Below are 24,996 nucleotides of genomic sequence, written 5' to 3' on the forward strand. Positions count from 1 at the left end.
GCTATAATGAGAAAATTTGCTAGTGTTAAGGAAAACTTGTTACTTCTGACAGAAAAGATGTTATCACAGACGAAAAAATTGTTACTTCTAAGAAAAATGTGTTATCTTTGCTGGACAACTTGCAAGTTCTAGCAGAAATCGTGCTATCAGTGACGAAAAATTGTTATTTTTAAGAAAAAATTTTTTATCTTCGACGGATAAGTTGGAGTTATTAAAAAATTGCTACTTTTAAGAAAATACTTGTTATTTGTAGGAGAAATTTAATGTTAAGTAAAAGTGTGTTAGTATTAAGGAAGAATTTTGTTACTTTGATGAGACAATTTGTTAGTGTTAAGGAAAACTTGCTACTTCTGTCAGAAATGTTGTTATCACAATAAAAAAAATTGTTACTTCTAAGAAAAATTTGTCATCTTTCGCAGAAAACTTGCTAGTTCGAACTGAAAACGTGTTATCACTGACGAAAATATTATTTCTAAGAAAAATTTGAAACTGTTAAGTAAAAGTGTGTTAGTCTTAAAAAAAAAAATTTATATTTCGAAGGGAAAGTTTGTTAGTGTTAAGTAATACTTGCTACTTCTGGCAGAAAACTTGTTATCATAACAAAAAATTGTTACTTCTAAGAAAAATATTTAATGTTTGACAGAAAGTTTTGTTACTTCGTAGTTTGTTAGCGGATAAGTTGTCATCATAACGAAAAAATTGTTACTTCTAAAAAAAATTGATATCTTTGACAGAACACCTGCTAGTTCAAGCAGAAAACGTATTATCACTGACGAAAAGTGCTATTTCTAAGAGAAATTAGAGTGTTTTAAGACTGTTAAGTAAAAGTATGTTAGTATTAAGGAGAAAAGTCGATGCTTCGAAGAGAAAATCTGTTAGTGTTAAGTAAAATTTTGGTAGTATTAAGGAAGAATGTTGTTACTCTGAAGAGAAGATTTGTTAGTGTTAGGGAAAACTAGCTACTTCTGACAGAAAAGATGTTATTACTATCAAAAAATTGTTACTTCTAAGAAAAATTTGGTATGTTTGGCAGAAAACTTGCTAGTTCAAACAGAAAACGTGTTATCACTGACGAAAAATACTATTTCTAAGAGAAATTTGGGTGTGTTAAGTAAAAGTGTTTAAGTTTTAAGGAAAAAGGTTGATACTTCGAAGGGAAAATATGATAGTGTTAAGGAAAACTTGCTACTTCTGGCAGAAAGATTGTTATCATAACGAAAAATTGTTACTTCTAAGAAAAATTTGGTATCTTTGACAGAGAACTTGCTAGTTTGAACAGAAAACTGTTATCACTGACGAAACATATTATTTCTAAGGGAAATTTGAGTGTATTAAGTAAAAGTATGTTAGTCGTAAGGAAAAAAGTTGATACTTCAAAAGGAAAAGTTGTTAGTCTTAAGGAAAACTTGCTATTTATGACAGAAAACTTGTAATCTTAACAAAAAATTGTTACTTCTAAGAAAAATTGTTTATGTTTGGTAGAAAGTTTGTTACTTCTATTGGATAAGTTGTCGTCATAACGATAAAATTGTTAATTCTAAGAAAATTCGTTATCTTTGACAAAAAACTTGCTATTTCAAGCATAAAACCTGTTATCACTGACGAAAAGTATTAATTCTAAGAGAAATTTGAGTGTTTTAAGAAAAAGCATATTTGCACTAAGGAAAAAAAGTTGATGCTTCGAAGAGAAAATCTAATAGTGTTAATTAAAAGTTCGGTAATATTAAAGAAGAATATTGTTACTTCGATGAGAAGATTTGTTAGGGTTAAGCAAAACTTGCTACCTCCGACAGAAAAGTTGTTATCACAATCTCATAAATTTTACTTCTAAGAAAATTTTGTTGTCTTTGCTGGACAACTTGCTATTTCTAGCAGAAATCGTGTTATCAGTGAAGAAAAATTGTTACTTTTAAGAAAAGATTTGTTATTTTCGACAGATAAGTTCGAGCTATTAAAAAATTTGTTACGGTTGAGAAAATATTTGTTATTTCTAAGAGAAATTTAATGTTAAGTAAAAGTTTGTTAGTATTAAGGAAGAATGTTGTTACTTCAATGAGACAATTTGTTAGTGTTAAGGTAAACATGCTACTTCTGTCAGAAAAGTTGTTATCACAAAAAAAATTACTTCTAAAAAAAATTTGGTATCTTTGACGTAAAACTTGCTATTTCGAGGAGAAGACATGTCGTTACTGAAGAAAAATATTATTTCCAATAAAAATATGAGCGTGATAAGTAAAAGAATGGTAGTATTAAAAGAGGATGTTGTTACTTCGATGAAAAAATTTTTTAGTGTTAAGAAAAACTTGGTACTTCTGACAGAAAACTTGTTATCATAGCAAAAAGTTGTTACTTCTAAGAAAAATTGTATTGTTTGACAGAAAGTTTGTTACTTCTAACAGATAAGTTGTCATCATAACAAAAAAATGCTACTTCTAAGCAAGTGTCTGTGGTGGGGGGGGGGGGGGGGGATATGGTGATGGCATATGGGTGTCGTAGAGTAGTTATAGTGCTGCACTGGGGGCTGAATTGCTTGCAAACGCCCGAATGAATGAACTGAAAATAAAATTTTTAGCGAGAAATGTCTGAAGTGTTTTGGGGAGATGGGGGTGATGAGAGGGGATTGCTTAGAGTAGCTATAGTGTAACATTGTGAGGTGAAATGTTTAGAGTATCTAACACTATTAAAGAGAAAAAAAGGTGGGGCTTCTCTGTTTTCAAAGGGGGGGGGGGGTGTCTTGTGGAGAGCTGGTGCTAGTGTGAAAACAGTGTCGTTGCGCCATTCCGCTCTGGACCATAAGTATACTTTTTTACCGGTGTGGACATCTACTCTTCTCTCACAGGGATACTCTAGCGTTAGATGGTTGCTGTAGAAACTCAGCGATAATTTCCCTATTATTACTATATTTAAACTATCTCGAGCGAGACCATTTTTAGCCTCTTTTATCACCCAGCCGAAGCCCGAGTTTCGTCCCAGGAATGAGTAGACACAGACCAAAATCCCCCACTGCACGTAGGATGGCAGTGTTTCGTCCCCCAAAAAGAGTAGACACCGACCAAACTCCCCTACAGCGCACGTGGTAGATGTCAACAAGAATTTCTCGAAATAGAATTTCCCTTCCTTTACATGTTTTGATATTTTAGTAAAAGTGTACCCTGGGCTAAGAGAAACCGGTCGGGGGGAGAAGGTACTGGAAACTTCCTCGGAGGCGACTAAGGAACGGGTTGATACCTTAGTGGAGGAAGGCAGGATAACCATAAATGTATACCTGAAAATTAGCGCTTTGCGTAACGATAAAAAATAAAACAGTGTTGAGCTGGTGACGGAGAAAACGGCTCGCCTCCCCTAAAGTCCTCTCCCTTTTGTCTTTTCTTAAATTTGGCATGTTATTCTTTATCATTTTAAAGGTACAATAACGCCTGAAAAACTACATCTATTATCAATGCTCCCTCTGAAAATGATGGCTACTAGTTGCGAGCTGGAAATTTTGTTAGGGTAATGTGAAATATCCACGAATTTATCTTAATGAAAAAGGGGTATTTCCTTAAAAGCTCTTAATATGTCTTAAATTCCAAATAATATCACTCCCCCCTCACCTACCCTCCGGACTTGCAGGCCAGAAGCCCTGGTTTTCTATAATAGATGGTTCTTTTGCCTATATTACAATATGACATTTTCATCTTTTATTTTTTGCCGTGTTTTTTAGCTGTCTTTTTAATGTTTTATTGCTTATCGATTTGTTTTCATTTACAGTATCTGTCTTTTTAAGATTTTTTGTTTGGGACGAGTAAGACACGCATTTCTCCTTTATTAATATCTTGAAAGCAAATACCCCCCCCCCGGCGTGTATCAAATTTGGAAGTAAAAACGTCGTTCTAGCAACTTGGGTTGAATCACGCGATTTAAAACCATAATTTTTATTAGAAAATGCCTGAAGAAAGTAATGTTTGGGTTGAAGGGAGGGGGTCATGTAATGTCATTGTTTCTTGAACTACAGCTTAAAAGTTAAGGTGTGGACAAAAAAGAATTTTTCCCATGGAACAGATGAAGATCTAACAGATAGCAGTTCTTAATAGGGTTTAAATTGCATCTAATATCACTTCCCCTCCCCTACTCCCCGGGGTTGCAAGCTAGAAGCCCCCCCCCCCTTTGTCTATAATAGATGGTTCTTTTTTTTCGTATATGATAACATGACCTTTTCCTATTTAATTTCTTGTCGTGTATCTTAGCTGTCTTTTTATGTTTTATTGCCCGTCAATTTGTTTTTATTTTCATTGTCTGTGATTGTAAGATTTATTGCTTGGGACGAGTAAGACTCGCATTTCCTCTTTATTGATATCTTCAAAGCAAATACTCCCCTGTAGTCTATTAAATTTGGCAGTAAACACGCTGTTCTAATGACTGCAAAAAAATGGGAAATCTGACTAATATCAGGTCACCCAGGGGATGGGGGAGGGGGTGGTGTCACATGGGTGAAATGCTCTGGTAGTCTGGGGTATTTTGTGAGGCGTTATGAATGGCTTGGGGTGCAAAAAACTTTAATCATAGGATTCACAACCATAATTTTTATTGGGAAATGCCTGAAATATTTCTTGGGGGGATGTAGCGATGTCGTGGGGGGGGGCTTCCCTAGTCTCTTGGGGCTTGTAGGCTAGAAGCCCCCCCCCCCGTTTTCTATCATAGATGGTTCTCTTTTGTGTATATGATAATATGACATTTTCATCTTTTATTTTTTGTCGTACCTGTGAATTTTGTCTAGTAACAACGTGGGGAAGTTTTGTTAGCTGGGGGTGTGTCTAGAAAGGCATCGTAGGGGATTTCAACCATCTGCGAATTTTGCCCAGAAAAACATCGCAGGGGGGGGGGGGGGTCTTGCTAGCTCGGGGTGTGGCTGCAAAATATCTCAGGGGATTTCAGTCACATGGGAATTTTGTCTAGAAACAGCTCGGGGGAGTTCAACCACCTTGGGAGACATGTTTTTGTCTAGAAAAGCCTTGCAGGAGAGTTTTGCTAGCTAGGACTTTTGTCTGGAAAAACGTCGCTGAAATATATTGATTTAATTGCCTTGCTTGCTTTGCTTTTGTGTTGTTTGCTTATGCTTATGCACTTTATTTATAGGTGTTGGGTCTCCATTAAATAATTGAATTCAACTCTTTACCCGAAGATAGAATACATTACATGGTGTCAGAATGGACAGCACACCCTATCCAACAATTGATTGGTCGTCAGCCAAATCAATTTTTGCTGATATGGGTAGGAGAAAAAGGCTGAGATATATTTAACACATTCCAGATTCCAGAAGTAGACAAAAATAAAGTGGATGTATATCTGAGAAAATTCAGTGAGCATGTTGAACCCAGTTCCAATCCCATATTTTCCCGATTCGTTTTTCACAAACAAAATCAGAAAGAAGGAGAGACAATTGAATCATATGTGACATCTCTGAAGTTACTGGCCCTCGATTGTAGTTTCGGAGATAGTTCGGATGAAATGGTGAGAGACAGACTGGTGTTTGGAGTACAGAGTGACCGGATAAGAGAAAGACTATTGAGTGAAGGTGGAATGCTTACACTAGCAAAAGCTATTGATATTAGCCATGCAATTGAAACAGTTGTGGAGACCCATGCACAGATGAGAAATGAACAAAGTACTAGTGCTGTAAAGCAAGAAGTGGAAGCCATACGCAAACAAAAAGTGTTGCCAAAGACAATGACGCCAAACTGTTATTTCTGTGGGAACCAGTACTCCCGCGAACACAAATGCCCCGCAAAAGGGAAGATCTGTTCCAAGTGTCGGAAGCCAAATCATTTTGCAAAGGTTTGCAAAAGCAGGTGTGTCAACGAAATTGAAGCCCTGCCAGCTGATAATGAAGGAAACAACGAATACTTCATTGACTCTGTTGACAGCAGAACCGATTCAGTCCAAAAGCCGATGATTAAAGTTAACCTACCTGAATACTGACGAGAAATAACCTTCAAAATTGATACAGGGCCTGATGCAAACCTTTTCCCAGCAAGTGAATTTAGATCCTTAAAACCAAGACCTACTTTGCTTCCCAACAAAGATATCCTGACAAGCTACAGTGGATGCAGCCTTGAAGTACTTGGAATTGCACAGATTGTGATTCAGTATAAGGACCGAGAACCGCAGGTCCATGTGTTCCATATTGTTGAAACCCACAAAGGACCAATCCTTAGTAGACAAACGAGCGAACAGATGAACTTGATCAAGTTTGTGCTTAGCATGTCATGTAGCATGACTGATGACCCAGCCACGGTTTCAACCAGACCTGAAGTACGACAGATCCTTAAGGACTATGATGATGTCTTCCAAGGTATTGGGACGTTGCCTGGAAATTGTCACATTTACCTGAAGGAAGGATCTGTTCCGACAGTCCAGCCACCAAAAAGAGTTCCGTATGCCCTTCAGCCGAAGCTAAAAGAAGAACTAGACAGATTAGAAAATCTTGGCATCATAGAGAAGGTACAAAAACCGACAGACTGGGTGAATTCGATTGTCCTTGTAAAGAAACCAGATGGAAAAATCCGAATTTGTCTAGATCCAGTGGACTTAAACAAATGTATCAAGCGTCCTTACCACCCCATTCCTAGCTTTGATGATGTAGCAGTGAGATGTGCTGGAGCAGAAAGATTTTTCAAAACCGACGCTAGAAATGGTTACTGGTCAAGGGTTTTAGACGAGGAATCTGCTGACCTCACTACATTCAGCACAACATTTGGAAGATACCGCTTCAAGAGATATCCTTTCGGGCTCATATCAGCCCAGGATGAGTACCAAAAACGAATGGAAGAGGCGTTTGAAGGTATTGACATTGGTCTGATTGTAGATGATGTTGCTGGAATGGCTGAAAGTACAACAGATCATGATAGGAAACTAAGGACAGTTATGCAGAGGGCTCGTGAAAAAGTCATAAAGTTCAATGAAGAGAAATGCCTTTTCGATGCCGTAGCCATTCCCTACTTTGGACATATACTGACAAAGGGAGGTATGGAACCAGACCCTAACAAAATTAAGGCAATGAAAGAAATGCCAGCCCCCAAGAACAAAGATGAATTGCAGACTCTTCTAGGGATGTACAACTATTTGTCGAGGTACATTCCTGGCCTCTCTACCCTAAACCAGCCACTTAGGGACCTGGCCAAAGCAAAGGAGTTCAAGTGGAAAGTAGTACACAACGATGCCCGAGTCAAAATCCAGGAAGCCATTTGCAGCAAACTCGCCTATTTTGATACAAACAGTGCCCAGGTGGAAGTGATAACAGACGCATCAGAACACAGGCTAGGGGCTCAACTGGTTGCAGATCATGCCACAATAGTCTTTGCTTCTATATCTCTTAGTGCCACAGAAAAACGGTACTCACAAATCAAGAAGGAGCTTCTGGGACTTGTGTTTGCCTGCACGCATTTCCATCAATATATTTGTGGTAGAAAGATCACTGTGACAACGGATCACAAACCTTTAGAGGCGATATTGTCCAAACCAATAAATAGGGCACCACCCCGATTGCAAAGAATGATGCTAGTGCTCCAGCAGTATGAACTGTCATTCTAGTATCGTCCCGGCAAAGAAATCCCGGTATCTCATGGCTTATCACGAATGCACTTACCTGACCAAGACCAGAAATTCAAATTGAAGGAGAAGTAGCCATCCATACATTCTTTAGAGATATTCCAGTAAGCAGAAACAAACTAGAGCAAGTCCGTGAGGAAACCCTAAGAGATGTTGAGCTGAAAACACTGTCAGACATAGTCGAATCTGGCTGGCCTAACGACTGAAGAGATATACTATCTATTGTTCTTCCATTCTGGAACTACAGAGACGAGCTGGTTACCAACGATGGCATCAGACTGAAAGGCGAACGCAGTGTTCTGCCTAGGGAACTGCGTGGATACATACTGCAACAGTTTCATTTATCACACGTTGGCATTGTGAAAACAAAAGAAAGAGCTTGTAGCTCTGTATTTTGGCCTAACATCACGAAAGATATCACGCAACTAGTATCTGGTTGCGAAATATGCGCCATGCATCAAATGGATCAACAGACAGAGCCATTGATATCCTCAGAGGTTCCCCAGTATCCATTCCAACACGTAGGCCTGGACATCTTTACATTCAGTGGTATGGAATACCTAATCACCGTAGACTATTATAGTAGATTTTTCAAGGTGGATAAACTTGCCATTTCAAACTCACAGCAAGTGATCTTGAAATTAAAACTGCATTTCGCCAGATATGGTATACCAGAGAAGATTACTTCAGACAATGGGCCACAATTCAGCTCGGAGCAGTTTCGAACGTTTGCAGCATCCTGGGATATCAACCACGTCACATCGAGTCCCCGATACCCACAGTCCAATGGGATGAGCGAGAAGGCAGTGCAGACGGCAAAACGGATCATAACGAAAGCAACAGAAAGCCGAACAGATTCATACATCGCATTGCTGGAATACCGAAACACCCCAGTTGATGGAGCATACACACCGGTTCAGCTGCTCATGAGCAGGAAAACCCGGTCGATGGTCCCAGCGCTGCCATCCCATCTGCAGCCGAAAATAATTGCGAAGCCAGTTTTCGAGAAAGCAAGAGAGAAAGCTCAGGCTATACAGCAGAGAGCTCACAACAAGAACGCCAAAGAGCTGAAAGAATTGAACATAGGAAAGAAAGTATGGGTGAAATTTGATGAAAATAGTAGATGGCGCAAGGGCGTAGTCGAGAAGAAGTTGAGACAACAAGAGCGCTCTTACCTGGTGCGGCTGCAAGACGACAGTACTCTTCGGAGAAACAGACACCACCTACGTCACAGATCAGAACCAGTTATAGCCGAGCCGGTGCCTATACCATCCCAACCATTACATGCAGGCCCGTGTTACCCAGTGCCCCAAACTACATACTTATCTGGATGGAACAGCAACAGTTGGAGCTAGTACGACGCTTGTCACAGATTAATCCAGTGCTGAATTGAACAGCAGTACTGACAAAGAAACCCTGTCAATAGTCAAAGATGATGATTTCACCGTAGCCGAAGGGCCAAACGTCAGGGGGAGGAGGAAAGAGCATTAAGTCTACGATGTCAGTCAACTACTGATACAGTCATACCCCCTGTGACCAGCACTGAAGCCCCACCAGATGCAGGAAGAGTCACTGACTCAGTTAGACTTTCCAAACCACCTGTGCGTATGAACCTGAGCATTGACCGTCATGTTGATATCCACCTCCATCCAGTCTGGCAGTGATGGAAGCCATTTCTACATGAGAAAGAAGATGAAAGATATTGATTTAATTGCTTTGCTTGCTTTGCTTTTGTGTTGTTTGCTTATGCTTATGCACTTTATTTATAGGTGTTGGGTCTCCATTAAATAATTGAATTCAACTCTTTACCCGAAGATAGAATACATTACAGTCGCAGGGTATTTCAACCAACTGGGGGTGTGTCTAAACAGGATTTGACCAGTAACAACGCAGGGGAGTTCTCTATGGCATTTAATAGAAAAGCTTTGCGGGGGATTTCAGCCACCTGGGAATTTTTTCTACACATGATTTTGCATAGAAACAACACAGGGGATCTAAAAAATCTGGGAATTTTGTCCAGTAAGAAGGCTGGGGATTTCAGCCATCTGGGAATTTTGTCTAGTAACAACGTGGGGGAGTTCATCCATTTGGGGGTGTGTCTAGAAGCATGACATGCGCTAGAAATCTAGCCTAGTAACATAATTTATTTCAAATATGTCCTGCAAACATAATAAACATCAACAAAACATAGAAACATCAAACAACATAACCATCAAAAATAACATAACCAAGAAACAACATCAACATAACATAACCAACAATAACCCTCAAACAACATCAGCATAACATAACAACATAACATCAACATAACATAACATGTAACACCATAAACATAACATAACCATCAACACAACATCAACATATCATAACCATGAAACAATATCAACATAACCAACAAACAACATAACCAACACTCATAACCAACAACCAACAAACATCAACATAACATAACAACAATAACCATCAAACAAAATTAACATAACATAACCAACATAACATAACCAACATTACTTAACATCAACATAACATAACCATGAAACAATATCAACATAACATAACCAACAATAACATAACATCAACATAGCATAACCAACAAACAACATAACATTAACATAACATAACCATGAAACAAGATCAACACAACATAACAACAATAACCATCAAACAACATCAACATAACATAACCAACAAACAACATAACATAACATCAGACCACACAACCAACAAACATCAAACGACATCAAACAATATAACCAAGAAACAACATAACATAACAAAAATAACCAGCCAACATCAAACAAGATAACCAACAAACATCATACAACATAACCAACAAACATCAAACAACATAACATAACAACATAACCAGCAAACATCAAACAACATGACATAACCAACAATAATCATCAAACAACATAAAGTAACAACAAAACATAACATCAACATAATATAACCAGCAAACTACGTAAGCAACAAACATCAATATAACATAACATAACCAAAAATCCTATGTTAATTTCCCTATGTTACAAGTTAAAAAATTGTCCGGATCGGGATTCGAAGGGGGTGGGCTCTGCTTGAAAGCAGAGTGGCACCACTACTAAAGTATCACGAACAAAATTGGGACCCATTCGCTTAAACCACTCAAGGCTGGAGTGTCATTTGGGCTTTACGGAGAAAAATTAATATTTTTTTTTTAATAATAACTTTAAGAATTTAAACACTGTTAAAATTTTCTTGAAGGTTTTTTTTATATCATCAAATAGTTCATGATAATAGACTGTGAGTAACAATTGAGTCGGGCCGATAGTAACTGAAACTCTAAAAAGAAAAATTGATAACAATTGAAACATTAAAAGGATTGGATTTTTATTCCGGGTCCAAATATATAAGATTCATAACTTTAATGTTACCCTCAAAAGCTACGAGCCTGAGAAAATTTACCTGATTTTCTAATAAGGGGGGAGACATCTCCAAAAATGCAAGTGGTCTTAATGAAAATCACACCATTAGATTTAGCATATCAGAGAACCCTGCTGTAAAGATTTCAAGCTCATATCTACATGATACAAAATTTTACATTTTTTCCAAGAAGCAAGATCACGGATGTTCATTTAGTTTTTTAGGGGTGAGTGTTGAACCCATGGTTGTAGATGATTGGGATGGGGCTCATTCAAACGAAAATTAAAAGTTCTAGTGCCCTTTTTCATAGATCAAAAAGACCGCGGTACGGGAAAGTTGTACGTTTATCATCTCCCTTCATTTAGACTAAGCCTAAATAAGGATGCTGTGGGGTAAAATCGATTTCTAGTCCCTCTTGATGCACCTTTATTATTGGTACTAGAGGGGGAGGGGGTAATAGTGCCTCTCTCATTGCGACATAGTTTTCTGTGTAGTATAAGATATTGCATTCACATGCCTGCTGGCGCAGATTTGTTAAAGGGAGGCTGGGCATCATGACCATCACAAGGAAGTTTCTAGGTGGTAGAGGGTTGGCAAGTGCTACCAGGAGCTTTGTTTTCAGCGATTTTAAATGGAAAGGCAATGGGAGATCACGGAATCAAATGGGGAGGTTAAGGTTTCCTGGACCTGTATTATACTAATGATTTAAGCATCCTAGAGGAAAGTTTGAGCAAAATGAAGGAAATCCTCGAGGTTTTGCGAGTTCAGGGTGCTAAAATAGGTTTAAAAATTAATGTTAAAAAGACTAAGTCACTAAGGCTAGGAATAAGTGAAGATGAAAAGGTGAAATTGGGTAATGAAAAGATTGATCAGGTGGACAGCTTCACCTACCTTGGTAATATTATTAGTAATGATGGTGGGAGCAGTGAAGATGTCAAAAGTAGAATTGCCAAGGGTCAGGGTGTTTTTTCACAGTTGAAAAAAGTTTGGAAGAATAGGAAGATAAGTCTGCAAACAAAGATTAGAATATTAGAAGCTACAGTGATGACAGTGGTCAAATATGGCTCTGAAGCATGAGTTCTCCGAAAAGCAGATGAAGATTTGCTAGATGTTTTCCAGAGAAATTGCTAAAGGATTGTTCTGGGTACCCGGCTGACTGACCGTATTTCGAGCAATAGGCTGTACGAAAAATGTGGTTCAATATCGCTCTCTAGGGCTATAATGAAAGAAAGGTTGAGGTGGCTAGGGCACGTTGTGCGGATGAAGGATGACATATTGCTGAAGATTGTTCTTTTCGGCCAACCGCCTAGGGCTAAACGGAAAGCAGGTCGTCTTCGTCTGAGGTGGGAGGACATCATAAAGAAAAATTTAAAGGAAATGGGAACTTGATGAGCGGGCATAAAATGGGAGGCTTTGAATAGATTGGGATGTAGAAGGAGCGTACGTAGCTGTGTTGGCCTCAGGCGGCTTGGTGCTGCGGTGAGTTGTTAGTAGTAGTAGTAGTATGCAATTTATTTTGCTCCAATGTAGAGGCCACGATGGTTTCAGCCGTGTAGAACATCAAAAGTCACGCCAAATTTTGATTCATATGAACAAGAATAACCCTCTCCATCCACCCGACATTATGAGGTAAAAATATTGTAAACAACTTATTCAAAAAACTGATGTCCCTAGAAATTTCAACTTCATATTCAAATTTTGAATATAGTACATTAGACCACTAAATTTCTCATCATCAGGACATCTAGGGAAGGGTAAGGCGTCAGGACATCGACACTTCTGGACCACTACCGTCAGGACATCGACAAAATCCGTCATAGCATCGACAAAAAATTCGTCAGAACATCAAAACGTCAGGACAACGACAGTCATAACATCGAAACGTCAGGACATTGACAGTCACAATCGCTACCCGTCAAAACATCGACAGTCATAATATCGACACGTCAGTTCATCGACAGTCGCAATCGCTACCCGTCAGAACGTCGACAGTCATAACATTGACACGTCAGTTCATCGACAGTCGCAATCGTTACCCGTCAGAACGTCGACAGTTATAACATCGACACACCAGAACATCATTTTTTTTTTTCATAACGAAAATCCGTCAAAACCACTAGCCGTCAGAACGTCGACAAGTCATAAAATCTAAAATTTTTCATAACATCTAAAATTTTAAAACTTAAGTTTTTTGGGGTTTAAGGGGGAAAGGTACCTAGGTTAGGTTAGGTTACGTATTTAATAGATGCTATGCTTTACTCTTACCCCCTTGATGTGCAAATATACAGCCAAAATTTGTTTCTATACTTTTATATAGTTATTACTATTACATAAACTTGTAAATTTTTTTACATAACGAAAATCCGTCAGAACCACTAACCGTCAGAACGTCAACAGCCATAAGATCGACACGTCATAACAGATGTGTCTTTGGGCAATCCGTTTATTGTAAAGCAGACCGGATTCTTACATTCTTGGCATCGGAATATCCACAGAATGGGCTGTAAGATCTCAAATAAACTTAGTGGAAAGTAAGGGCTTGCCAATCGGCATAGCACCGTCTTTCTTTGATCCGTACTTTATCCAAACTTTGGAGAGGGAAAACTTCCCGCTATTTTTGGCATTATTATATCGCCAGAACAGGTTGCCAGATAGAAATTTAAACTTGACATTAAACAAGAGCTAGTGTCTTACATGCTTTTCCAGAGTCAAGAGCTAACCATGCCTCTCTACAAATACTACTACTACTAACAACTCACCGCAGCACCAAGCTGCCTGAGACCAACACAGCTACGCACGCTCCTCCTCCATCCCAATCTATTCAAAGCCTCCCTCTCTACACCCTCCCAGGAACTTCCCATTTCCCTTAAATCTTTCTTTGTGATATCCTCCCACCCCAACCGCGGACGACGTGCTTTCCGTTTAACCCTAGACGGTTGGCCAATCAGGACAATCTTTGGCAGTCTGTCATGCTTCGTCCGCAGAACGTGCCCTAGCAATATAAACCTTTCTCTCATTATAGCCCTAGAAAGTAGGATTGAACCACTCTTTTCGCTGAGCCTACTGTTTGAAATACGGTCAGTCAGCCAGGTACCCAGAACAATCCGTAGGCAGTTTCTCTGGAACACATCTAGCAAATATTCATCCCCTTAGCGGAGCGCCCACTATTTTAATTTTGGTTTGCAGATTTATCTTCCTATTCTTCAAACTTTTTTTAACTGTAAAAAAAACTCTGTGCCTTGTCTATTCTACTTTTAACATCTTCACTGCTCCCACCGTCTTTACTAATAATACAACCAAGGTAAGTGAAACTGCCCACCTGATGAATCTCTTCGTTACCCAACGTCAAAACCTCTAAAAGTCCATTCATTTTGCTCACACTTTCATATAGGATGCTTAAATCATCAGCATACCAGAAGAGTTGTTCCTCCCTATTTAATTCCGTGGTCTTCCATTGCCTTTTCTGTGCTTCTTAAGACAAAATCCATCAAAATGATGCATATAGCGGGAGATAGAACACAACCCTGCATAACTCGTGATTTAGTACGAAACCAGGTGCTTACCTCATTTCCTAACTTAACCGCAGCAGTGTTGTTCTCGTATGCAGCCCTAATCACTATAGTGTATTTTTTTGTGTATACCATACAAGGATAAGACCTTTGCTAAAGCTCTTCAGCCAACAGAAATGAACGCTTGCTCATAATCTATAAAACTGAGGACCAAAGGTGTTTGATAACTCAGGCACTTCTCAATTATTAACCTAAGAGTGAAAATTTGGTCGACACATCTTCTACCTTTTCTAAAGCCACACTGTTCTACTCTTAATACTTTGTCTACAACATATCTCAGTCTAAAAAGTATCATATTACTAAGTAATTTGCTACCTACAGAGACCAGACTAATGCCTCGATAATTGCCACACTTACTTTTATCACTTTTCTTATACAGTGGTTTAATCAATGTTTTCCTAAAATTGCTAGGTACTTCCTCTTTTCATGAATTATATTCATAATGTTCAGTTACTTATTTCTAAACTCAGAGCCAACATATTTAAGAAACTCATTTACTACACTATCAGGACCTGGAGCTTTATTATTTTTTAATCCTTTTAGTACTCTCGCTAATTCTTCCTCACAAAACAAATCTTCCTTCGCATCAAAGGTATCAAATTTTTTTCATTTTCCTCTATATTTTTCCTGCAACTCTATCTCGGTTTGGCATATTCTCAAAATATTCTACCCAACTCTCTTTAACTCTTTCCTTATCACTAATTGTAGCCCCGTTCCTATCTTTAACTGGGACAAGTGCAGATTGACTACTTCCTCTCAATTCATTAACATACCAGTACAATATTTTACTATTAAGCCGTCTAGCTGCATCTTCCCGATCCTTGACAATTTTATCTATGGCCTTCACTTCATACCTCCTTAGTTAATATTTTAATGCTTTCTCCATTTTCTTTACATTCCTTTTGTTTTCATGTGATCTATCACTCAGAAAATTCTTGTATAAATCCCTTCTCCTCTGTATTAAACATAAAGCTTTTTCACAAATATTCCTAGCAGCGGTCCTAACTTTTTTCTTTAAGACACCTTCAGCAACTTCACAAATTGTTTTCCTAAAATTTCCATCCATCTTCCATGTTGCCAAATTTTAAACTCTCCAGTTTAGTATTCAACTGTTCAAGAAATTTTCTCTCAAATTCTCATCATGGAGTCTACCAACGTTATAACGTCCCGGGAGGTATTACCCTTCGGAAATTTTAGCTTTAAATTAACCCTAGACGCTACCAGATGGTGATCTTTACTTTTAGCATCAGCAACAGTACTCCTATGTACCCTTGTATCTTGTATTGATCCTGCGATTCTACAGATTAAAAAACCGTAATCGATAAGGTTAGTTTTCTTGCTATCACATGAATACCATCTAAACTTATGGGCCATTTTATAGCCGAACCCTGTATTGGCTATAACTAGATTGTTATACCTACAGAATTGCAACAGTCTGTAACCATTACTGTTTTCCTTTCCCAAATTTACCTAGGCTAGGATACCATCTATCCCTATTTCTACCGACCTGGACGTTAAAATCCCCTAATAAAAATACTATGTTTTTACTTGGGACCCTGTCTATTTGCTCCTGTAACTGTAAGTAAAGTTCATCTGAGTCCCTAGCATCTCCCAAAGTCGGTTGTACCAGGGTATATACTGCTGCAACTGGTACCCTGAACTCTTTAGTATTAAATTGGCGATTAGTATCCTATTATTAAAACCTTCCCTGTCTAAACAAGACTTAGCAGCTTCCTTATTCATCATGAGGCCTACTCCCTGTCTATATACCCCATCTTTCCGGCCTGAGTAAATTAATTCAACATCAACTAATTTCATGCTTCCTACCCCTGGGATATGATTTTCTGAAATTCCTAATAAGTCCAGTTTGAATCGTCTGAATTCGTCAGTCAAAATGCCGATACGATAGTTATTTTTTAACGTTGTAACATTCCAAGTTCAAATTTGCATGTTCTTTAAATTTTTGAAATTATTTTGGCCTCAGGAAAAGCAATGGTGCCGGATACCAGTACAAGACGGGGACCAACATATCTTCTCAAGTCTACACCGAAGCGCTTAAGCCGGCTTAGAATCAGACAGCAAGAAGTTCCTGGGACCTCCAGAGTGAATGGAGGCTTTGTGCAATCCTGGGCCCATCTTGGTCACAACATGGTTTTCAGCACTTGGCGATACTCTTCTATCAACAAGAGTCAAAAAGCTGCACAGACAGTCTCAAGCCTATTACCTCCGACTCATTATACATTCATGCCTACAAATATTATGCTCCTACAGGGAGGTAATCCATAGTAAATAAATTAACTAGGAAGAGGTTTTTCAATCCGAAAACGCTCACCAAGACATACCAAGCCCAAAAGAATTATCCTTCAATCAGAATCCTGGGCGAATCCCGTGTCATTTACTAGGCTACAGGGGGGGGGGGGTATTTTTGTTAACCAAACATCTACAAGGACAGCGAACACGATTACAACGAAATTTTATGGAAAGAGGGGGGGCTTAATTTTCTTTTAGGGAGTCCCAGGATACTTCCACCCATGTTTGGGAGGGGGAATGGCTAGATTATAGTCATTAGGGTGTTTTCCGGAATATTTGGCTAGGTTTTAGCCAATCCTACTCGGAAGCAAGACTTAATGTTATGCTTTCCCAAAGTGTATATCTATTTGAAATTTGTGAGATAGAAAGAATGGGGGCGAACAAAAATCGTCTTGTATGCAAAGTTGCAAGAAGAAGACGTAGGATCTCAGCCGAAGTTGGTGCGAACTAGGATATAGGTTAATAGTATTTCATGTACTGCAACTGATCCAATCTCTCTGGAAGAAAGGGGGCGCGGAACGGGTATCAAAATTTCTTCTTATCGATTTTTTTTGTAGATTGTTGAAAGAAAAACAGTTCAGTAGCCCCAGGTATGAAATCACATCCCCATCTTCAAATTGACCTGTTTGAGGGAAGGAGTCTTGTCAACCGTATCCGTAAGAATGGCCTATGAGATTTCAATTGAAGTTGGTAAATATGAGCAGCTAAATATTTTGTTGTGCCGTTAGCAGGTTCGAATCCATTTGCTTGCCATTGTCATTTATGTTGCTCCGCAACTTTGTCTCACTGCTCAAGGGGGCTATAATATGTCATGGGGTCTTTTGGCACTGGGCACCTAGAATCTGTTCGTTCTAAGTACGGCCTAATTTTATTCATTTTCATTTCTGTTTGTTTTAAGTTTCATTTTCTTATTCATAGCAATCTTCGTTTTGTTTTTTTAGATTTGAATTATCATGACTATTTCTGTTCTTTAAAGGTTTTAATGATATTTTTAATTTGAAACTATTTTTGGGAAGCATTTTTTTTATACTGCAGCAGGAAAGGTTATTCCCAGCCAGGTAAATGAAAAAACTGGAAAGCTAGTTTCAAACGAAAGATACCTTCAGAGTACCAGCCCTAGCCATTCTCGCGATATCTTCAGCTCCCCAAAGAGCACCACACGGAACATAGACAGGGTTGCCACTTTGTTCTGATGCTTTTTTGAGACGTTTGTAGGTTTCAGCATTTGCAAGAGCTGTAGGCGACCCAATGAAGTAAGAAGCATTCTGGAGAAACTTCTCTCCAAACTGAAATAGATTTAAAATTACTTTTATCCATTTTTATCTGCAAAAAGAAACAGTTAAAAATAAATCAGATGTATTTGGACTGGACAGTATTAGTGATTGAGATTTTGTACCAACAATAACAGCGCTCTTAAGCTTTAAAAAAATACGAAAAAAAAACGTTTCTGATATTTAAACCAAACTCCAGCAAGAGTTCAGCATGCTTTTGGCATACCGTGATTTTGCCGCTATACCAAGGCTAAGAGACTACACAGGAAACAATAATTGTTTTAGTTTTCTAATATTTAATCTGGCTTTAATTTATCTTTAATTGGCTTTAGTTTAAATTATCAGCAAAATTTATCAGACAGGCAATAATTTCGAACGATTGTAAGGTCCTATACTCCTTACTGTAAAAAAAATTAGGTCAGATTAGAAACCAGAGGGCCCCCATGAAAGTTTGAGTCTCCGTTCTGCAAAAAGATGCAGCACTTTATTCTTGCAGCACGAAATCTGTTATTTTCAGAATTTCCGCTTTGAATTTCGAGCTGTCAAAAAGTTAAACAAATTTTGGGATGCTGAGATACTACAAGTGCTCTGGATATCTTGTAACTTTTCCCGATTCATCTTTTTGTTAGTCGTTTCTGTCTGCCCTCCTGTTCAGGAATGTTCACTTTGACTGTTTATGAGGAAACACCTGACTCCAACCCACCAAAAAAGAAGATTTGTCTTCACACTATGCGCGGGAGTATGCCAATCACTAGGGACTAAATCTTTGATCTTATATACACAAATGATTATACTCAGAGCTAATATGAAAGAAAACTTTTGCAATGTTGAATTCTTACTGTCTTGGTCATATCTGGATGAGCTACTTCAATTATAAGTTGAACATCCTGCTCTGAAACTGCCGCAATATCATCAAGGATTAGTTTTTGTGGGACACCTATGATTTTCTCCTTAGTTCTGTTCCAAACAAATACGATCTGATAGTCTCGATTCTTCGATAAATGCTCGTACAAGTATTGGCCTGAAATGAATGTTTGCAGACATTATTAGGCACGCTCTACGAAGGAACATGTAAAGGATGGGACGTTGCTAGCAAGAAAAGAGGTTGTAAAATTACCTCCCCGTTCCCTTGGTAAAAAAGGAGACAATCAAAAACTTTACTTTGGGACCTATGCCACGGCATATTACCGAACTGCTCCCCTTTGCCTTCTAACATATATAATTTGAAGTCATTTGCATTTTAATCAAGATATTACTACATATTAGCTAATTCTAAGTAATTAATCTTATTAACATCATTCATACACGCGCCTGCAGTGATAGCTCCCATTGCCAATTTACAAAAAAAAAAACATCCGAAAAAGACAAATAACTTAAAGGGTAGTAGGAGGGTCGGGGAGTTGGGGGGATATTGCAATTGAACTGGAAATGCTACTGAAAATCTAATCTATTTGTGGCATGAGCTGTTATGCTGCTTGAAAAGGGTATTAGAACTGTTAGTTTCCGTACGAATTAGTCCTCTCCAGATATTTAGAACAACTAGTTTGATACGATTTTTCCATGATCATAACTTTTCGATTGGTAAGTGAAAAATTAGGGAACTTTATGTTTTTGTTTAAAAATCAAAGATAAAATACTGAGAATTATGAAGCTGATTTTTGACAAAGACGAAGTACCTAATGATTTTAGAAAAACTTTAATTAACCCCCTTTATAGGAAAGGTGGTAAGAGTAAGCATGGTAATTATAGAGATGTCAGTTCAAACTTATCAAACAGTTCGTGGTAACGAATTGTAAGTAAGGAGTGACCCGGCTCAATAGTAACCAAAACTCTAAAAACAGAATTTGAATACCAATAGACATGCCAAAAAATTGGATTTTTATGCTGATTTCAAATATTAAAGTTCCATCAAGTTTAGTCTCACCCATCAAAAGTTACGAGCCTGAAAAATTTGCCTTATTTTCGAAAAAAAGGGAAAACTCCCCCTAAAAGTGATAGAATCTTAATAAAAATCACACCATCAGATTCAGCGTAACAGAAAACCCTACTGCAGAGGTTTCAAGCTCCTATCTGCTAAAATGTGGAATTTTATATTCTTTGCCAGAAGAAAGACCACGGAAGCGTGTTTATTTTTCCAGGGATGATCGTATCGATTTATTGGCCCTAGAATATCGCAGGAGGGCTCATTCGAACGGAAACTAAAAGTTCTAGTGTCCTTTTAAGTGACCGAAAAAATTAGAGGGCAACTAGGCCCCCTCACGCGCTCATTTTTTCCCAAAGTCACCCGATCAAAATTTTGATATAGCCATTTTGTTCAGCATAGTCCTTTGAGGATGACTTTATCCCCAACAGTCCCCGGGGGAAGAGCTGCAAGTTAAGAACTTTGCCCATTGTATACATATAGTATTAGTTATTGGGAAGTGTACAGACGCATTCAGGAGGGATTTTTGTCTGGTGGGGGGGGGGTCGGAGGAAGAGGTTACGTGGGAGGATCTTTTCATGGAGAATGTTTTCATGGGTGAAGGGACATTTCTATGAAGGGGGCGCCAAATTTTCAAGCATTATTTAAAAAACGATCAGAAATTAAATAAAAAACAAATTTTTCAACTGAAAGTAAGGAGCAACATAAAAGCTTAAAACGAGCATAGATTGTTATGTATATGAGGGGGTTCGCCCCCTAGTCAATGCCTCGCTATTTATTTTAGTCCTTTCAAAAGAGCTATCTATTATAATTAAACAGCCTTTGTGATTCGGGGGTCATTCTTAAGTAATCTGAACAAAATTCGAACTTTAGCGTAAAGAGCGAGGCATTGACTAGGGTACGAACCCCCTCATATACGTAATAATTTTTTTCGTTTTAAGTTTTAATATTGCTCCTTGCTTTCAGTTGATTTTTTTTTTTTTTAATTTAATAAGACTAAGAGATGTAGCACGAAAAATTTTTAAAAGAAGAACAATGTGGTTTTAGGAAGGCGACAAAATGTGTCAACCGAATTTTCGCTCTTGCATTTGTAGTAGAGAAGTATCTACATCCTCAGACCCATTTAGTCCCCAATTTCATAGATCATAAACAGGCACTTGACTCAAATGACAGAAGAGCCTTAGCAAAGGTCCTGTCATTATATGGTATTAAATAAAAAAACAAGTTTTTTTTTAACTGAAAGTAAGGAGGGACGTTAAAACTTAAAACGAACAGAAATGATTCCATATATAGTAGGGGCTGTCCTCTCCTCAACGCCTCGCTCTTTACGCTCAAGTTTTTTATTGTTTCAAAAAATAAAGTTGTGAGACAAAGTCAAACTTTAGCGCAAAGAGTGAGGCGTTGAGGAGGGAACAACCCCTTTCATATACGGAATAATTTCTGTTCGTTTTAAGTTTTAATGCCGCTTCTTACTTTCAGTTAAAAAGAACTTGTTTTTTTATTGAATTTCTGATCGTTTTTGTATTAACGCAGCTTTGATTTTGGCTCACCGTACACGAATGAAATTAGCATATTAATTTTACTTGTTCTTTTGGCTAAATGGCTTTCTCGAAATTTTGTTCTGACTTAACTTACGAATCAACTTACGAAACTAACTTCTTCGTTCGTATATTTGTATTACCTATATTAGGGAGTTCGCCCCCTAGTCAATACCTCGTTCTTTAGGCTAAAGTTCGAATGTTGTTCCGATTCTTTAAGAATAATCCCTTAATCACAAAGGCCGTTAATTAGAATAAATAGCTCTGATGAAAGTACAAAAAAACTTTAGCGTAAAGAGCGAGTTAATCCCAAACCCCTTAATCACAAAGGCCGTTAATTAGAACGTTAATTAGAACATTGCGTTCGACTAGTGGTCGAACGCAATGATATACTTAATAATTTCTGTTCGTTTTAAGTTTTGATGTTGCTCCTTAGTTTCAGTAGAAAAAATTGTTGTTTTTTTAAATTTCTGATCGTTTTTTTTTTAAATAATGCTGGAAAATCCAGCGCCCCAGCTTCATAGCAGTTTCCCTTCCCGCATGAAAACTTCCTCCATGAAAAGATCCTGCCACGTAACACCCGACAGATCCCCCCCCCCAACTACCAGAAAAAATCCCCCCTGAAAAATTCTCTATACTTCCCAATAACCAATACTATATGTAAACATTGGGCAAAGTACATAACTTGCAGACCTTCCCCCGGGGACTGTGGGGGATTAAGTCATCCTCAAAGACATAGCTATTATATTTTTCGACCATGCGTAACACAGAGGCTATCTCAAAATTTCGATCAGGTGACTTTGGGGAAAAAATGAGCGTGGGATGGGGCCTTGTTGCCCTCAATTTTTTTGGTCACTTAAAAAGGGCAGTTTTAATTTCCGTTTGAATGAGCCCTCCTGCGATATTCTAGAGCCAATGGGTCGACACGATCACCCCTAGGAAAAATATAAAAAAACAAATAAACATGCATCCCCTTATCTTTCTTCTGGCAAGAAAAAAAATACAAAATTGCACATTTTTGCAGGTAGGAGCTTGAAACTTCTAAAGCAGGGTTCTCTGATACGCTGAATCTGAGTGTGGGATTTCCCTTAAAGTTCTGTGATTTTTAGGGGGTGTTTTCCTCTTTTTTTGAAAATAAGGCACATTTTCTCAGGCGCGCAACTTTTGATGGGTAAGATTTAAACTTGATGAAACTTATATATTTGAAATCAGCATAAAAATCTGATGCTTTTGATGCATCTATTGGTATCAAAATTCCGTTTTTTAGAGTTTCGGTTACTATTGAGCCGGGTCGCTCCTTACTTACATTTCATTACCACGAACTGTTTGATACCAGATAAGTGCATTAATAGTGCTGTGAGTAGAAAGGGGGGCGCTACTCCGAGCGGGACTCCTAATATGGGTATAGAGTCCCTAGGGAGTTGGAACACCTGTGCTGTCAGTCATTAATCAAATTGTTTCCGGGGAAGTTAATTAATGTCTGACAGATGACGTCAAGTTAATTAATGTCTTTGGAGTTCGACCAGAATTGTTTCCGGGGCAAAGTTTAGATCACACGTGACAGATGATGTCATGATTGATTGATTGACAAGAAAGGGGAAATAACTTGTTGTTTCTAAGGGGAATTATTGATTCACGAAAGGGGAATTAATTTGTTCTTTCTAAAGAGAATTGTTTCCGAGCGAATGTCTATTAATGTCTTTGGAGTTCTACCAAGAGAATTGTTTCCGGGTGAATGTTTTGATCTTAGCGATGAAGTGATTAGTGCACGAAAGGGTTTCTTAGTAATTTGAAATATGACAACGCAGAGATGCCAAAAACAAAAGGAACACGCTGAAATTACGTTTAGGGGTTATTTGGGCGAAACCGTTTTAGACATTTTAGGGAATTATTTCGGCGAAACAGTTAGAGACATTTTAAAAGATGATTTGTAAAGATGATCTTAGAAGAGAATTTGAGGGTGAAACTCAGTGGTCGTTATAATACACAAGTTCCATTTGAACAGTGTCGTGAGGTCCCTACCCCAACCCCAAAGGGCACCGATCCCCCTACCCCAACACCAAAGGGCTCCGATCTCCATACCCCAACAACAAAGGGCCCCGATCCCCATACCACAACCCCGAAGGAAGCCACCGGTCCCCAAAGGTCCCCCGGGCTCCCAAAGGACCACCCGGCCCCCCAAGGGACCCCGGACCCCCTTATGCCCCCCGGGCCCCCAAAGAGTCCCCTCCCCATTTTTTAATGCTTTTTGTGCACTTTATTATATCTTTTCAGAACAGGTTCCTTTCATAATGTCATTCCTTAACCCTTTTTTACAAGTTGAAGTACCAATCCTTTCACCACAACTTTACTTTATAGCTTTTTAGACACCCCAACACCAAGCAATAGTTTTCAAAAGACATTTCAGAGCAACTTCATTTCTTAATGTTCATTCTAAATCCATTTTCCAACTTGAAGTACCCATCCTTTTCACCCACAACTTTACTTTACAGCTTTTTGGATACCCCAACACCAAGAAATACCTTTCAAAAAGCATTTCAGAGCAAGTTACTTTCTTAATGTCCATCCTAAACCCATTTTCCAACTTGAAGTACTTATCTTTTTCACCCATAACTATACTTTACAGCATTTTTGGATACCTCAACACCAAGAAATACTTTTCAAAGACCATTTCAGTGCAAGTTACTTTCTTAATGTCCATTCCAAACCAATTTTCCAACTTGAAGTACATATCTTTTTCACCCACAACTATACTTTACAGCTTTTTGGATACCTCAACACCAAGAAATACTTTTCAAAAGACATTTCAGAGCAAGTTCCTTTCTCAATGTCCCTCCTAAACCCATTTTCCAACTTGAAGTACTTATCTTTTTCACCCACAACCATACTTTACAGTTTTTTGGATACCTCAACACCAAGAAATACTTTTCAAAGACCATTTCAGAGCAAGTTACTTTCTTAATATCCCTCCTAAACCCATTTTCCCACTTGAAGTACTGATCTTTTTTCACCCGCAACTATAATTTACAGCTTTTTGGATACCTCAACACCAAGAAATACTTTTCAAAAGACATTTCAGAGAACGTTCATATCTTAATGACTTTCCTAAATCAAAATTAAAACGATAAATACTAACCTACTTAACCTACAACTATACTTTACAGCTTTTTGGATACCTCAACACCAAGAAATACTTTTCAAAGACCATTTCAGAGCAAGTTACTTTGATAATGTCCCTCCTAAACCCATTTTCCAACTTGAAGTACTTATCTTTTTCACCCAAAACCATACTTTACAGCTTTTTGGATACCTCAACACCAAGAAATACTTTTTAAAAGACCATTTCAGAGCAAGTTACTTTCTTAATGTCCCTTCTAAATCATGGCTTGAACATAAAG

At 38.2% G+C, this 24,996-nt stretch overlaps 1 protein-coding gene across 2 annotated transcripts in view; it reads right to left on the reverse strand.

The window, feature by feature from the left end:
* The window catches only part of LOC148942088 (aspartate dehydrogenase domain-containing protein-like), an 83,772-nt gene that overhangs the window by 38,562 nt on the left and 20,214 nt on the right, over positions 1-24,996 (reverse strand). For both annotated transcript variants that reach the window (XR_016143134.1, XM_089103004.1), the window contains exons 2-3: positions 18,979-19,160; positions 17,969-18,154 (exon numbers count right to left, since the gene is read on the reverse strand). Coding sequence is in view for 1 of the 2 variants with exons in the window: in XM_089103004.1 (XP_088959130.1) it covers positions 17,969-18,154; positions 18,979-19,160 (368 nt within the window). In the remaining variant the exon portion in view is untranslated. The remainder of the gene's footprint in view (positions 1-17,968; positions 18,155-18,978; positions 19,161-24,996) is intronic.

The sequence above is a fragment of the Artemia sp. Qi Xiang Cuo genome, chromosome 17 (genome assembly GCF_049724085.1).
Source record: "Artemia sp. Qi Xiang Cuo chromosome 17, ASM4972408v1, whole genome shotgun sequence".
NCBI lineage: Eukaryota > Metazoa > Arthropoda > Branchiopoda > Anostraca > Artemiidae > Artemia > Artemia sp. Qi Xiang Cuo.